General features: G+C 34.2%; 1 protein-coding gene across 1 annotated transcript; it reads left to right on the top strand.

Moving 5' to 3' along the window:
* The first annotated feature begins 3120 nt into the window (after positions 1 to 3120).
* Positions 3121 to 16461, top strand: LOC113750229 (small glutamine-rich tetratricopeptide repeat-containing protein alpha). Its single transcript, XM_027294213.1, has 10 exons — positions 3121 to 3298; positions 5061 to 5320; positions 6808 to 6841; positions 8669 to 8805; positions 10941 to 11007; positions 11281 to 11380; positions 12179 to 12342; positions 13925 to 13971; positions 14085 to 14135; positions 15861 to 16461. The coding sequence occupies exons 1-10, from the start codon at positions 3226 to 3228 to the stop codon at positions 16218 to 16220; spliced, it is 1293 nt and encodes a 430-aa protein (XP_027150014.1). The 5' UTR covers positions 3121 to 3225; the 3' UTR covers positions 16221 to 16461.
* Positions 16462 to 17506: the final 1045 nt, after the last annotated feature.

The raw sequence follows: 17506 nt of genomic DNA, 5'->3' as shown, positions 1-17506 counted from the left end.
AGGGGTTGTTTTGCTTTAATATAGCCCTTTTATCTTGTTTTCTTGTCAAATTAAAATCATAATTGTATTGGAAAAGTTGTAAGGAGTTTTGTAGTATAATTTTTATGATTTTGGTAAAGGATATGGTGTTTTAAAAAGGGTTAATTCCACTTTGTCCCCCCAAACTTTGGACGATTATCCACTTAAGTCCCTAAACTTCAAAATGGGACACTTAAGTCCTTAAACTTATAAATACCTCCCACTTAAGTCCCTGAACTTATAAAATGGGACACTTAAATCCCTAAATCCTTATAAATGGGACACTTCGACCACCAACAACATTCAGGATTTGTTAACAATTTTCCTTAAGTGGGAGGTATTTATAAGTTTAGGGACTTAAGTGTCCAATTTTGAAGTTTAGGGACTTAAGTGGATAATTGTCCAAAGTTTGGGGGGACAAAGTGGAATTAACCCTTTTAAAAAAATAAAAACTAGGCTGTCTTTTGCTATTTTCGCTACTTTCGGTTCATTTTTTGTAAAAATTAAGGCCAAAAATAAATACTATGCAAAAAATTGAGTGGGGGTGTGTATTTTGATAAAATTTGGTGATCAAAAACTTTGTTGGTGGTGGGCGCCGGCAGCGACAGCGACAGCCATTGCCGCCAGTAGGAAGGAAACTTCAGCTTCATCGAAGAGAAGAAGAGGGGAGAAGGGAGAAAGAAAAAGAAAAGAGAAGGAAGAAAGAAAAAGGGCAAAAAAGAAAAGAAATGAAAGAAAAAGAAGGAAAATGGATTGGGTTAATGTTTTATTTCGGGTGGGCCAATTTCTTTAATTTTGGTTGGGTTAGGATCTTCTTTTTTTGGGGTTTTTTCATCTAGTCCTGTGTTTATTTTTCATGAAGACAGCCCACGTTTTTTCTTTTGGGCCAGAGCCAAGCAAGTAAAAATAAATGGCTCAAAACCCAACAAATTTTGCACTTTAGCCCCTCAACTTTGAGTAATTTTACTGCTTAGAAAATTTTAAATTTCTTTCACTTGGGTCTTTAAATTAATTGCATTTTGGTCCTTGAGCTTTATCTTTTATTTAATTTTGACCCCTAAACTTTGAAAAAATTTATATTTTTGACCTCAAAAGTTTTTCAATTTTTGCAATTCAACCCCTAGTGAATTTTTGGTTCTCTCTATTGTAATTGTTTCTTTTCTTTAATAGCTAATTATGTTACTTTTGAATATAGTTAACTTGTGATTTTTAAATGTTCTTAAATTTCTTTATGTTTGACATATTAATGTGAATTTAGTATTTTTATCATCATTATTATTATTTTCAATTAAATTGGTGCTATAATTCTTTTGTTTATTTTGAATATAAATAGGGTAATTTGACTCCATTTAGTCACCACTTCAAATGGGAGGTACTCCTATTATTATTTAAATGTTAATTACGTGCTTTTATGTGCTCTTACGTGCTCCTATGTATTTACATATTTTTATATACTTTGTTATTTATTTGATTCAAATGTTCATTCAAAATTTCTTATGTTTGTTTAGTTAATTTTGTAATTATTTGAGAGGTGTTTAAATACTTCAAGATGTAATAGATAGGTAATATTTTTTGAAAAATTGTAATTAGATAGATCAATATAATAGATAGGATAAATAGATTTATTTTATCATATTTTTCCATTTTAGATTGTAATTAGATTCCCCGTTGTAATAGGTAGATTTTGTGTGTATATGTGGCTTATGTGTTATGTGTTTTATTCATTTTTTTTTTTTTTAGAATTTTTGCATCTAGATGTGATGCTTATGTGTTACGTGCTACGTGCTCTTATGTGCTTAACTGCTTTAATGTATGCCTTATTTGTTTTACTATATATCATGAATGCATGACGTCACCACATTAGTCCAACGCTAGTTGTGACTTCTCTTTCCGCTTATTTGCTAGTCCAATGTTAGTAAGGATTTTTAGAAATTGGCTAGTCCAAAACTAGACCCTTTGATCATTCATGCGTTAGATTCATTTTTGTATGACATTCATTACATTTTAATGCATATTTTTATTTTATTTTATTTTAGAATCTTTTCTCATTTGCATGATATTTCATATTATATTATCCCCTACTCTCTATATGTGTTAATCATATTATTTAGAATGACACCTCATTTAAGAAATTGTAAAAAATAAGTTAGTTCATTTGTTTGTCTAGATTAGGAGCATTACTCTTTGAATATGGAAAATGAGCTATTATAACTTTTTTAGTTTAAATATCTCATTAATCCCTGTATAAGAAAATTATGTCACGAGTTTTTGTCTCCCGTACTCATTATGTTGTATTCCTTTTCCTTTGATCACTTATACCTATGTATATAATTTAATTTTCTTTTCTTTTCTTTTAATTTTATCATTCGCATACTTATGACCCTCTTCAAGGAATTATTTTGGCCTTCACAATTAATGCTATTGGTATCAATTAAGCTCTTGAATGGATATTTTGCTCCTTTTGATAGTTTCTATAAATTTAAATTTGCATCCATGTAGGAATCATCCAAACGTGATAAATTTAAAGGTTAGATTAGGAGAATTTTCACTAAACCTAGCAACTAGTTTAAATTAGATTGAAAGGGTGCCTTAGAGTTGAGTTGATTGAATCTTTGTCTTTCCTTTTTTCAACCGTGACTTCCGAACTCATTTTCTCTTATTTTTCAAAGATCTGGAATTGTTGAAAAGGGTTTTATTTTTATTTTTATTAAAAATATTTTTGAGTGATTTGGTATACCTAAATTCAATACCAAGCGGCGATTCCTATTTTTTCTTAAAAATCATTTTAGAGTCAATTTTGGACCCAAACTGTCGCATTTTTTAATGTCCCATTTTAGATCCTTTTCACTTATTTTTCGCAAAATGGGGCGCGACAGTTTATAAGGGTTAAGTGATAATAATTTTAAAAGTTAAACATATCTTTACACTTGAATTATTAAACTCTGCTAAATTTAACTGTTAATCTTGGAAGTAAAGTGATTAAAAGATAAGCGGGGGAATTGATCATGATACCAAACATTAAGAGGGTAAAGTGAACAAAATGTTTGGAGAAATTGGCCGGTTTAGTCATTAGCGCAATCAACCCAAAGAAAGATGGGAAAACCTCTCTCAACTTGAAACTCCCAAATTACCCCGGTATGCAATAAACCTCGCTGCCCTTCGGAAATTTGACGATTTTCACATTTTCTCCTTCCTCCACCGCTAGCCATGGCGAAATTGAAGACGGATTCTCCTCTCGCTCGCCGTATCGCCCAATCTTTCATTCGCTTCCTCGATTCCGGTAATTTTTCTACATTTACCTCTCCGTTTTTACTTCAATATGTTCTTTTTCAGTCAGTCAACTGTGGTATTCTCTTGTTCAATTCCCTTTTTTAACTACCCTGTGGAATTGATTTTGTTGCTTTACTGATTATTCCTGAACTAGTAGTGCAAATGTATCGGACGATATTTCTTTTTTCTTTCTTTATTTTTGTTTAAGTTGAAAATGGGAACTATATAAAGAAACATCTATTGCAATTACGTCAATTTTTTATTGTTGATAGAAATCTTATTGGCAGTAGTAATTAGGATACTTTCGGTATTGAAGAACTTTAATATTGGTACGAATTGTGATAGAAGACTATTAAATTTTAGAATTGGTGATCTTTTATTTTTATTTTTATTTTTTGAAGATGTTAGGTAGGAGTAATTTGTTTTAATTTTGGTGGAGTTAATTTTTTCAGAATTTTCTGTTGCGACAACTTAAAAACATTTTTTAACTTCAAATCCTGTGGTGTTTATCAATTCTTGCTATGTTTGTTTGTCAGTAATCCAGTTAAGCTTTTGTACGGGAAGTTTTAAGAGTGAACAATATATCCACAAAGTTAAGTTGGAAATGTTTTTCAGATTACGAACCAAGTATTAGAAAGTTATTGATGTTATAAAATGTTTCCATGGAAAAGCTTCTCAGAGCAAAATAACCATTAATGAGGTCCTTTATCTTAGGATAAATCTTCTATACCATCTCAAAGAATTTTTTTTATTTGTTATTTTTAGGTTAGTGCATCTGAATACTTAAGTACATAAGAGATAAAGGACATGTGGCAAAGATCTCAATTCACTCGTGTAAATAATTTTTGACATTGACGGTATACAAAGGATTATTCCGAAAGTCCATGTGGACATCTTGGCGATTTATTGCAATTGTTCCTGATGTTAGATAAATCTTTAAGCTAGATGAGAATGGTGTACTTTGATAATCTGAGATTAGGCATCTGCAACTGCATTTGTCCACTTTGAGAATCTGTAGTACCGACCCCAATCTGATTGTTCATGTGAAAATGAGTGATAAAAATTTGGAATGCTAAGTTTTAAGGTCATCACTGGTAGCCTTAAAAACAAAATAAGATAAGATCCCCCTGGTAATTTACCTGTTCTCTTTGTTCAACTCTGGGTCAATGTGACATCATATTCATTTGCATCTTTTCCTATTTTAGCAAGATGAGAATTTAGGCTTGTTTTGTGTTCTTACATGTACATGTGTGTGTGTGGGTCTATCTATATGTAACTAACACTATAAATGGTTAATACATAGGGCTAGATGGTATTAAATTTTTTCTAAATAGACACTAATTGGCAAAAAACTGATTTTTGTGATAATAGGATAAAGAAATTTGATTAAAATTTTTAAGTAATAGCAAAGATATATATTAGGAAAGTAGAATGTGACTTTCTACTACATACATAACTAATCACTTCATGCAGTGCTGGTAATTGATTTTGCCTGATATGACAAGACTAGTTTTTCAAGTTCTGTTTGTAATTTTCCTGAAATTGTTATACGTTGGTATAGAAGAAATTATTGGAGACATAAGGGGGGCCCTTTGTCCCACCCCCCCTCATGTTTGGCCTTTAATTAATTTCATTTTTTTTTTGAAGATGTTTTTGTAGTTCAGATGCAAATCATTGCTATCCTCTTTTATCTTTCTTTTTTCTGTACTTGGTATTCATATTCTTATTATGTTGAGGCTACCATTCTGTATTATCTGTCTCTATCAATGCAGTTGAACCCGCTTCTGGTGTTGATGCTGAGGGTATTGACGTAGCCAAGGAATGTTTGTCAGAGGCATTCAAGATTGAATTGTCATCTGAAAATCAATTAAATTCTGAATCATTGGTTGACATATTCAGTTCCTGGGAGACAGTTGGAAGGAGTAACAGCAATGCTGATCTTCCCCATGAGGTGTCTCCAGGAGATTGTGCATCCACATCCTCGGCAGGAAATGCTGGTGATGCTCATCATCTTAAGCCTTCGTATTCTCAGGTTCGTTTTTAGTGCAAGCATCTTTCGTTTTATTGGTTTTGTTGGATTTGGGTGACTTACCAAAACATTCTTTTCCTATACATGGTTGTCCCTATACATAGTGAAATGCATTTTAAAGTTATAGTTCAGATAATGTTGTACGTGGTGTTGTGTCTAAGCCTATTTTTTTTGGCATTTTTTAAACCAAAATTCAGCATCTGATAATCCTTTGGGACTGTTTGTTTTGAGGGAATGGGAGGGAAAGGAAAGGAAATGGAGCGATAAGTTTTTGATGCTTGGGATGATTTTTGAGAAGGGAAAGGAAAGGATTGGGAGAATGGAGGGATAAGGTTTAGTTATTTTTTGTCAGCCTGGTTTCCATCCAAAAGTGGGCAGAAACAGAGGGAAAGGACATAAAGATTAATAAAATTTTTAAGATTTCCTAAAAAAACCTATCATGTGCTTATACATTAGACTTTTAAATTATGGATAAAAATGTAACTAATGCATGTTAGTTTCCTTTCCTTTCCTTCCATAATCCAAACAAGATGGACGGATTCAGGTTTCCTCTACTCTCCTTTCTTTTCCTTTCTGTCCTTCTTTCCTTCAAAAAACGGTGCCTCACTTTTTTCCCCTAAAATGTGAGCCTTGTCCCAAAACTGTTATGTTAAGTAAGATATAGTTGTGCTCCCATTTTTGTACTCGATTTGTTTTATTGGAGAAAAAATGAATAGCCTTATTATTATTATTTTGAGATCATGTTTTCTTGGTTTACTGGTATTGTTTTATATCTGCGTTCTTGATATAAGTGGATTACTGAAATCTATTAAAAGCTTTGGGATGTCTACAAAAACAAACTTGTTCTTGATATCTCACAAGTTTTGGTCTTTGTATGGGGTGTCTGTTATTGTATTTTTGGTTTCTGTAGACGCACATACAGGTTCTATCTCTCTCTCTCTCTCATGCAGACACACACATACATGCGCGCGTGCACATGTACATATAGGCATATCTCTAGGCACATATATGTTGGTGTGATTATACCTGCTACTTAGACAATGGGAAAATATTTTGGGATGGTATTACGGTAAGTTAGGAGAAAATACTGGGAATTTATGATATATGGGAAATTGTGCTCTTTGGGCCATGTAATGACATTCTCGTGGTCTGTTCTCTTTTTAAATGGTTTGTCTAACTTTTTGACATATGTTTCTATTACATTATATGAAAATTTAAAATGTGGCTTCCAAAACACTTATCTGCTAAGTGTACTTCCAGTTTCTTTATTATTCTAGGTAATCAACTTATTGGGAAATCAATATTCTGTGTTCATTATTTATAGAGAGAAGTACATTCAGGAAGCAGCCCATTAGATGTTGTCATCAGATTCTTTTGGTCAAAAAAATTATTTTGGTTAAAAAAGAAACTTTGTGCTAAACCTTATTTCCTGGTAGGTTTGTTGTAACAGTGCCTTCGAGAGTTTGATTCTGTTTCATGTCCATAAACAGGTTGATGGTTGGAGCAAAGAGGATCAGACACATGGTAGGTGATCTTTGGACTTCTCTATCCTGATTGACAAAATGTGGAAACCTAGAATAGCTAAGTGCTGGGTTTTCCCTCCCAAAATTTGGTTTATGTTGTGTAAAAATACTGCATTCTCAAGTCTCTGGTTGTTTGACATAAATTTTTATTTCTTCAAGCTTGTAAATTTGCTCAGATATTAGTTAGAAAGGAGTTGCAAATGTTTGGTGCCTATTATGTACAAAATCTTTTGAATTATATTGGACCACAATTAAAATGGTTGTGAATTGCAGTTGTACTTTTGAAGATAATTTTTTAATACTGGACTGATCTGAATAAGGTTTGCCGTGAGCCATACCTACAAATTAGACTGTTAATTACAATAATCGAGCGAGTTAGACTGTTAGAGAACTTATAGTCTCCAGGTCAAGAAAATGCCGTCATTAATCCTTTTGTTACATTGGATGACCTGCATGCCCCTAGACGAACTATGTAAAAGCTTTCTTGTCCAGAATCATTGATGCAGCGTTGGACAAGCTATTGCACTGACTATTGATTTGATAATTCTTAGTTGTAGGAACCTCTAGAATCTTAGAAAACAAGAGAGCAGCAGTAGGAATTTACAAGAAGCAAGTTAGGAAGGCAGAGGTGGAGAAAGTCCAGCATATAATATGTAAGAATTCTACCTAGATTTCCCTGTAAATGACCTGTTATGGTAAGGCTGCTTCAAAACTCAACACAATGTCATTTACTTGGGTGGACATAATTTTACTTCATTCCTTCTCTACACCACTCTACTACAAGGGATAAGTGCAGTACACAACAATTGGAGGCTAAGGCTAGTAGGAACTAAGGAAACATCATAACCAAGCAAGCTTGAGAACTAGGGAAACTAAAAGCTAAAAGAGTAGGAAGCCAATTTTTGCTTGAACACTTGAATTTTGGTTTTACTCCAAGAAATGCTAAATCATAAAGCAAGTTAAACCATATCAAACTTATGGTAGATATAGCTAGAAGGCCTGCAGATCCATCACTGTCTAGATATCTTGAGATCGCTTGCCACTATCCTCTTGAATTTTGTTTCTCATATGCATTCTGTGATTGCAATGGTAAGTGTGGTTAGGTGATCGGTTCTTGGAGGGCTATCTTTTGTTTGCTACTTTTTCAATTCATTCTCATCTTCCCCAATCTTTCTTTTATCATTTCATATTCAAGTTTTACCTTTGCTTTTAAAATGGGGCATTTGATTCTTTACAGGCTTGTGAGATGGGTTCTTAGGCTGATAGTAGCCTAAATTGTGCAGGGTACTGGGCACACATTGTTAGTCTCGAATAAAGAAGATGTAGTTTCTTGGATAAGGGTTATCTAGAGTCGAATACATTTTCCCTTTTCCTTAGTTCATTGTGGTGTCAATATATGACCTTCTTATAAAAGGTTTGGAGGATTTTGTTCTTATTATCTTGAAAAAACAATTAAAAGTTTACTTGATCAAAGCCTTAAATTAAATCTTGAAAGCCATCAACATTTTTCCTACAGTAAAAACATATTTAAAAAAATTTTATTTCACTGGTAGGTTGAGTTGCCGAAGTATATTTACAAGAATGCAAGATGCGAGAAACATGTCAGTGGCACTAAAATATTCCAGATCATGCATCAAGACAGTTCACATTCCTATCCCTATTAAATTTCAGTTCAAGATTTTTTTTTTGGACCGGCATTATGCATGTCTGACTTCCAAGTGTTCCTTATTTGTATATGAGATTAATATTTGGAGACAGTGTCCAGATTTACATCTTAAGGACCTTGTTTTGTATGATACAATTTCTAGCTTTTATGATGTTATGTTAGGAACATCAAAGGATGAGCTTTTTGGGCAATATTTTGGTGCTTTGGAAAAAATTCGCTATTTCAAAAGTACGGCTGATGGAAATGATGATCAGGCCCAGTTGGATAGAGCCACACATATCTTTCACAAAGCATTGGAGGTATTTGTCTTTTAGTTGCTTCATAGTTTATTTGGATTTACTTGAAAAATGTGCCTTTCATAATTTCTGAAGCAAAACTATGATATGGCATACCACTTTTACAGCTTGCGTTTTAGCTGCTCAGTGACTGTTCCAGTGTATGTTGTTTGTCACTTTGTCAAGCTCCAATGCAATTTCAAAGTTGTTATATAAACTGATTTTATCACTGCATATAGTTCAAAGATTGTCCTGCAATACATTACATTGTTCAAATGCAGATGCTAGAGAATGCTGGATTTTAGTATTCAAATGTGCCTTTTTATGGTTGTATTGTTTCTATTTTTATTCTTTGCTAGATGACGGGGTTCTAGTAACACTTTTTCCCTGTTCTTTTAGTGTTTTTTTTTTTGGAAGTTATTTGTTAATTGACTTGGTGAAGAAAGTGAGAGCAGAAGCCAAGTATAAACATATTGGATCTTTTTGGTTGGAATATGGGTTTTCTAGATGCTTTAAAAAACCTCAGAGGTTTGATTTTCTTTGGCAGGAAAAAATTGTTGGTTTCAGAGCAATACTTGTGAAGAGAAATGTGGAGAGACAAATCAAATATAGAAAAAACTCGTTCTTTCTTTATGAATCTTAAATACTTAAAGCTTATTTTATCCATACGTTTTACTTAGTGCCCATGCTAGCAACTCAAGGATCTCTAACATATCTGCGTACTGGCTAAGCCGTGGATATACATGCTGAATCCTACCCTGTGCAGGGCCACTTCTTGCAGGAACATAACATAATGTCTCCTAGATAGTACCAAGAGTTAATTCAAGGATTATCTTACTCTCTTTTTGATTATTGGGCATTATGGTCTGCAAGTTAGGAGCAAAGGTTTTTTCAGCTTGGTGTTGTACTGTAAGTAGACTTGCACTAACCTCTGATCGAGGCGAGAGATTACCTTACCTCCTTATCATCTTTGGTCATACTTTATCAATTTAATGCTGCTGGATATGTTCATTTACTTGTTTTTTGATTGCTTACCATGTGCCACTACTTTATAAGTCAGAAAGGGTCCCACTTACCAGGGTTACCTCATCTCAATCATATCTAGAGCATTTCACCTTTCAGCAGGACCTCTTATTATTTGAGGTTATCGTTTTCAGGCCAAAGATAAATCCTTTTCCTTATTTTCCTGAAACGACATTTGCTTATGCATACTTCTTCAGGGAACCTAGTTCCTACACAATTCACCTTCCATGAGATCACTTTCCTCAAGAAATGCATCATTCCTTTTCAGTTGACTGACATTACCATTTTAAACATCCTGCTCTCTCGGCTTCTCTATAAGATGCTTTGTCTCTTCTCTTTGGGTAAAAGACAACATAGTGTATATTGTCGTTCTGTGGTCACATGGTGTTCTTAAGGCTGGTTAGGGGCTAGCCCAGGAATAGGTGATCATTCTGGCACCCCTATTTAAAAGATAAGTTCTTATTGTTCATGGTGTTACTTAATTGTAGTGACTCCCTAGGCACTGAAGGAAGCTTTCCAACCCCAATTACTGAAGATTTTTGCCTGGAGGAACTCTTAAAGTCTCAAAATGGGATTTGGAGTCATTTTCCTCCTAGCAACATAACTTTGTAGATGAATTAACTAAACAAAGTTACTTCTTCTATTGCCATTTTGATCGTTTAATGCGCAATAAGTTCAATAGAACAGCGTGATCATGCTCATAAATTAAATTTAGGTGCTTGTTAAATTGTCTACTGTGGTTTATTCTATTTCTAGGGTAATATTTTTTCTCTCTCCCACATTATTTTCATAATCTGATTCAATTTCTTTGTTTACTATATTCTGCGCTGTCATTAAAATATGAAGGATGAAGATTAATTAAATGCTTAAGGTCTAAGCAAGAAGGCTTGTCTCACCTTATGGGATATGAGCTCTACACCATCTCTTCTCCTTTCAATAAGAAAAATTGGGGCTTTAGGCCTCGGCATGGGGACTTTTCCACCTTATGGCCCATTAAGTTCATTGCACATGTTGTAGCTATTGTGGTTGTGTAAGCTAAAATGATCTGCATGAAGTTTGATTAAGTGTTGCTTTCCTGGTTTTTTATTTGTTGCTGAGCTTGCATTGATCGAGTGCGAAAATGCTTGTAATAACAGGAAATGCAAAGATCTGGTTGCCAGACTTTTGATGGAAGAAATTTGGCTGAGACGTTAAAATTGCAAGGTAGACTTAAAATAGGTGTTAAAATTTCTGGGTCATTTTTGAACTGGCATTACTTCATATACATAGTCATTTTACTATAGATAGTCATTCTTTTTTATTTGTTCTAACCATTAGTTAGTCTCCTGGTATCCTTCACTTTAAAGATACTCCTCTGGTGTTACTTTGCATAATTATCTTCTGATGTTCATGATACTAAATCTTACTAAGTCTTTTTCTTTTGATATTGGACTTGACATTTTTTAATGATATATATATGTGTGTGTGTGTGTCTAGGTAACAAAGCCATGCAATTGAAGCTTTACTTGGATGCCATAGAGCTGTATACCTTTGCCATTGCACTTTGTGAAGATAATGCTGTTTATTACTGTAACAGGTATACTATTTATTTACTTTTGGATGTGTAACCATGGTGTTCTTTGCATTAAAGCATTCAACTAAATTCTGACGAGTGCAGATTTAAAGGTCTATAGGTTGTTATTAAACAATCTAAGTTACCATGTGAGTTTTTTGCTTGTGAACCAAACTTCTATGTTCATATATCATCATACAATCTGTAAACTTTGGGTGAAGCATCCTAACATGCTTAGTTGATAAAAAAATAACGTGCTTCGATAGGTAATGTTGCTGAAGGAGCGTTTAGGTTTAATGTTCAGATCTTGACTTGAACAATTATCTGTTTAACTAATGTAAAATACCTTCATGGAGCAAGGGTTTTCATTTGTTCTATTGTGATCTTTCAAGTTGTCAGAAAACATACCCTTTGCACACTATCAGTTGTTTTGCTTTCTTTGTGGTGGTGCAGTGGCGCTTCCTGGCCATTTCTTTTTGTTTTGTAGATGATCTGTTGTTGTGTGAACTCCATATAGGGAATAACATGATTTGAGTTTGTTTCAGCCAGTTCCGATTCTACCGTTTCTATTTCTCTTTCGTAGTTGTATTATTCAGGTTACTATATCCTTAGTCATTTGCTGTTTAATTTCTTTTTGGTCGTTTTATACAATAATTTGCTAAGTCGCCAATTGATTTACTAATAGCTTCTTTTTTAGAGTTATTGACTTTGAGGTTCTTAAAGTTTTAATGATGTAAACAATTGCAAATGGCAGATGTATAGCCAATTATGGCAACTTTGAATTTTAGTTGAAAATTGCGATGAATCTGTTAAATTTACCAGGGCTGCTGCTTATACTCAGATCAACCACTTTGAGGAAGCCATCAATGATTGCCTGAAATCAATTGAAATTGACCCAAACTATAGCAAGGCTTACAGTCGTTTAGGATTTGCTTATTATGCTCAAGGAAAGTACAGGGATGCTATTGATAAAGGATTTATCAAAGGTTGGTTTGGAATTGATCTAAATACTCTATATTACTCCAAGTGATGGTTGAAAATATAATGATTGCTCCCAGATTTTAACTTGATCTGCTTTGAGTATTTTTGTGATTTCTGTTGTTTGTTGTTACATGTGCTGATAATTTTATTTCTTAACATATCTGTGATGAAGCTTAGGAGATTGTAGGATGCAGGAAAGTTGAAATGTCTAGACATGGTAACAGGTGAGATAGGGTAAATTATGTGGACGCATCTTGTCTTTTATATTACAAGGAGACATGGTAACAGGTGAGGTAGGGTAAATTATGTGGATGGATCTTGTCTTTTCTCTTACAAGGACCTCCTATCTGAAATTTCATTGAACTCCTCCCAGGTTCCATATTTTATATTGAGATCTTCTCAGGTTTCAACTCTCCAGTAGACTACATAGGCGGGATATCCATTGGATACTATATAGACGGGATATCTCTATGACAAAGTAGTGGGGGCATTCAATGTAGTTTTAGAACAACAGCTGAAACTCCAGTGTTGTTTTCAACCAACAGCTGGAACTCAAAGAAGAAACCCAGCTTTTAACAACAGTTAAAACTCTACAATTATGAACTAGGTGTAGAGGAGCTCGTGGCTTTTTACTGAAGAAAAAAATTATGTTTTCAATCACAAAAGCACAAGTGTTAACTACTCGTAATTGTTGACAAGGTTAGGTAAAATTCTGAAACAGGAGAGACCTTGGTGATCAGAGAAAAGAATACATTTTGGGCTATTTGCCTTAATTTAAGGGATCAATAAAGTGCAGTTCATCTTTAGGGGAGGGTGATTGTACACTACATGTTTGATGAATTTATAGAATAAATGGAGTTCCATTCCATGTTTTAGAGGACCGTGAAATACTCAGAAGTGCTCCTAGATACCAGGGTCAGTTGCCCATCAAATTTATCTTGTAGATCATTCCTCTCACCTCTGCTTTCATCTTACTGGGGCTTTCACTTTTTATTTTTATTTTTTTAAAGTCTCTCATTTTTTCATGTGTTTATCCTATTACATGATTTTGTTACTTTTTGGCATCATAGAGCTTTCACGTCAATCCCTGCTTAAGCCTGCTAAACCAACAAATAATAAATGAATGTAACCAAAATGGTGTAGTTAATTGAAACTCAGTGCATAAATTGTTCAACATGCTGTTGAAAATGACTTTCTAATCTTGATTCTTGGCTCTATGTTTAGAAATTAAGAAAAGAATTCTATGTTTATGCTTGGATTTATAATATAAAAATGTGATTGTTGTGGCAATTTTTATGCTTTTGTAGTTATTCTGTAGGTTTTGTGAAATATCTTTCTTGTATTCTTGAGTTGATGAACCATCCATTATCTAGATTAATATAACTACGGCTATTGCAGATAATTACTACTTGTATGCTTGCTCTTACAGAATCTGCACCCTTGCTCTTACAGAATCTGCACCATAGAAAAAAAAAAGTTTGTCTTATAAGATTGGTGGTGCAAGGCACTTGCTTTCACGGTTGTGAATAACTAGATCTTACTTTTTGAAAATTTAACGATTTGGAATATGTGATTCTCTTAATGCAGCATTGCAGTTGGATCCTAATAATAGTTCTGTGAAAGAGAATATTCGGGTTAGTTTGTGCCTTTAACTATGATTATGAATTTGAGCTTGTTTGTCGAAAGGGTGTGTGTGTCTTGTGAATCATTCTAATTGTGGTTAATATCATTCTCATATTCAATGTAGGTGGCAGAGCAAAAATTGAGAGAAGAACAACAAAGGGCAGGGCAAAGTCAGGTAATATGCAGTCGTATAATGCCATACAGCTATATTGTGGCAGTATGTTGAATCTGATGCCATGGCATGCAGATTCAGTGAAGATGAAGAGGAAGTCTAAATTGTTCTTTGTGGAATCTCTATGATATTGTTTCAAGTAGTTTTAATACTGTATAGGGATCATTTTTTGCATGATTCAGTATTTTTTGCTATGCTTTGTTTCCAGCTAGAGCTCATGATTAATGAATAGAAGCTTCTCAAGATTTCTCGAATTTTGGAGGAGTGTCATAGTGCTTCCTGTAACTGTGCATTAGTACGTATAATTTGTGGAAATTGGGATCATGAGTTTGGGGATTCTGGTTAATATTTGGGGTAGTTCTCACTGCTTGAAGGTAGTGCTGTTGTAACTAATTTTGGGGTGAAGGGGTTATGGAGCTATCTAGTTTTAATTATGGGGGTATCCTAGTGCTTAAGCATGGGCTAGTTTTAATTACAGGAGTTTTTGCGTTGCTTGTTGCATTGTATTACTGTTGGATGTTTTGAGAGTTTCTGCGGGTTATTGTACTGCAAATTGTGCAGAAGGATGATTCATTGAGTAAATTGTGAATGAGATAAATCACGTAGTATTAGTGGATATAATAATAAAAAATCAAAGAAACTCCTATAAATGGGTAGAGAACAAGGATGGAAAGTAAGATGAGAAGGTCAGCATTGGAATAAGGGGGTAGGATGAAAATGGAATTCTAGTTGAAGAGGAATGTGCGTCTCAATAGATGGTCAAGGTCTGAAGTCAAATATCACTTATGGCCATTGAGATGTTTCCAAATTCCTACAGCCCCATGTTACATATTCATTAAAATCTTCCGAGTTTTTCCTGAGAGGTGTAATATGCTCCTAAAGGATCCCACTATTTTCCAGCCAATGTGCTAGACAGTCAAGCAGATGCCACTCAAAGGTCTTCCCATCTATTCTCTATACGTTTGATCCTAATTGACCTGAATGTGGATAAGAAGAAAGTGCTTCGATCTCGTACAGAGTTAAAGAGTGTTGAGGAAAGACATAAAAGAGCACTGTTTCCGTATAAGCATGATATGTTGTGATTTCACTTATTTGTGGAACAATAGGTATATAAGATACAAGTTGGAATTAGTTCCTTTGTGATGACTTCTTGAAGATCTTATGAGCATTGCTCAATTATAGGTTTGGTAGCAATAGGTGTTTTTCAAGTTAACTGGTCTGTTTTCAAGCCTTTGCATGTAGAAATGTTAGATTGAATCTGAAGAAGCTGCAATACATGCACCTTGATGCTGGCGGCCTCTGCACTGGTGGCATCTCTCTAACAACCTTCAAGTTGTGATGAAAATAGTGTACCAGTGTCTCGTTTGGCTTCTAGGTGTGCTGGGTGGTGGAAACCCTTTGGAAAATAAGCTTGCCTACTATACTCATCATGTAGCAGAAAGTTGCACTCATTGTTTGGGGTATGCATGTATAAGCTCATGGGTATATACATCTTTTATGGATGCTAAAGAAGTGGTCTCAAGTGTTGTGTTATGGAAGGTCTCACTTTGGTAGTTTGTCTAGCTATCTGTTCCACACATATATATACTGATTCTGGGAATTCCTTGTATCAGCCGATCACAAGATTATTATGCTTATTCTCCGATTTCTACATCAGTAACAACTGCTTTTGTCCTTTTCAAGATTAACTTTTAAATTGTGATATTTTCCTTTTTATTCTATTTTCAGAATTCAAGTTCAAATCACCACCCTGCAGCAGGATCAAGAAGCCATGGCGTGCCTCCACCCTTTACCTCCATGCCATTTAACGCTACAGGCCTTCCTGTTGATATCACTAGCATGTTCATGAATATGGCTCCAAATCTGTCCCCCGGACAGAATTTTCATAGTGGTCACGAAGGAACGAGCTCGACTGATGCACACGATGAGGCGGAAATCAGAATGGGTGGAAACATTAATGTTGATTTAGGTGAACACATGCCAGAGGAGTTTTCTGGAGCTCTACGGTCTATGATGCAGATGTTCTCAGGTGCAGCACCTCACGGTAATCAAGAAGAGAATGTGAATGGAAGATCAGCACCAAGTTGAGATTTTATATCTGTACTGCAGACTTTTCTCCATCGATAACTGAATTTTTGCCTTGATTTTTGGAAATGAATGGTGGCCGTATATGTAATGCCTGATTCTCAAATACAAGCAGAACAGTGTATTGTTGTAGGAGTCCATAGCATTCTCTCTATAGCTGCTGTCTCAATGCATACAAGCCACTGCTGTTTTGATATGTCATCAATTTTTTAAGGTTCAAAGGTAATATCCGGATTGGTGATTATCCTGGCATTTGATTTCTAGTGTCATTACAGCTTTGTTATAATCGCAAGTATGGAAGAGAAATCCAAAATTCCGTTCCAAGTTGTAAATAATTTTAAAATCAGACATTTTCTTTTCTTGGGAAGGATATCCAAAATTCCGTTCAAAGTTGTGGACTAAAACCACAGTTAATTGAGAGTTGAATGAGGTGATTTGATGAAAAAGCATAATTTAAATGACTGACCTTCAAAAGCTGTTCCGTCATGTGCATGGTACGAAGAAAATGGTAAACTCCAACAAAAATGGTCTAATGCTAAATCAGTTGTTTTATTACAGTGCGATACTAATATTCTGATCTCATAATTATTGAGTTTGAAGTCACCAAACGAGATCTATCTGCAAATGCTTCTTTTTTATTTATTTATTTATTTTTATTTCTTTCCGATATGCAATTGTTTAAGTGGCACACAAATGTTTGGTCCAATAATCCAGGTTTCGGATTTTAGGCATAAAGGATTCAGACCTATATCAATAAACGTCACAAATTCTTTTTTTTTTTTAGTAGTTTCGAAAAAAAAAAACTCATTTTTTGAGTATTTCAATTTTGGACTTTTCCCTGCATATGAGGCTTCTCGAAAATGCTACGTGTGTTTGGATGAGAGATTATTTGAAAATATTATTTGGAATAATTTTATAATATTTTTTGTGATGTGATGTACGTGAGACGAAAAGGTGGTTAGAAATATAAAAAGATGGTTGGACAATATATTTGTGATGCACGCAAAATTTTTTTAAAAATAAAATATTATTGAAACATGCCCTTAGTTGGGACTTAAAGTGCAAGATTATATACAAGTATAATTTGAAAACAACAGTATAACCTTTTCACCTAATTACAAGAGGGAAAGTTTAATATTTGACAAGATGTAATCGAGATTTGTAAATATGATTAAGCATAAATAGCATTCACTTTTCGAGTTCTAGTGATCATTCTGCTGAGTCCAAATAAATTCATGGTTGCTTCAACAATTGTTGGATGTTGGTGTAACTTGAGATGAAATTTGGAG

Source organism: Coffea eugenioides, chromosome 10 (assembly GCF_003713205.1).
Source record: "Coffea eugenioides isolate CCC68of chromosome 10, Ceug_1.0, whole genome shotgun sequence".
NCBI classification, from domain to species: Eukaryota; Viridiplantae; Streptophyta; class Magnoliopsida; order Gentianales; family Rubiaceae; genus Coffea; species Coffea eugenioides.
Note: the sequence above shows the minus strand (reverse complement) of the source record. Positions and strands in the feature narration are given on the sequence as shown.

Coding starts and splice junctions, on each gene's coding strand:
- LOC113750229 (XM_027294213.1), top strand. CDS start 3,226: ATGGCGAAATTGAAGACGGATTCTCCTCTCGCTCGCCGTATCGCCCAA. Junction 8,806..10,940: donor TCTTTCACAAAGCATTGGAG/GTATTTGTCTTT, acceptor TTGTAATAACAG/GAAATGCAAAGATCTGGTTG. Junction 13,972..14,084: donor CTGTGAAAGAGAATATTCGG/GTTAGTTTGTGC, acceptor TATTCAATGTAG/GTGGCAGAGCAAAAATTGAG.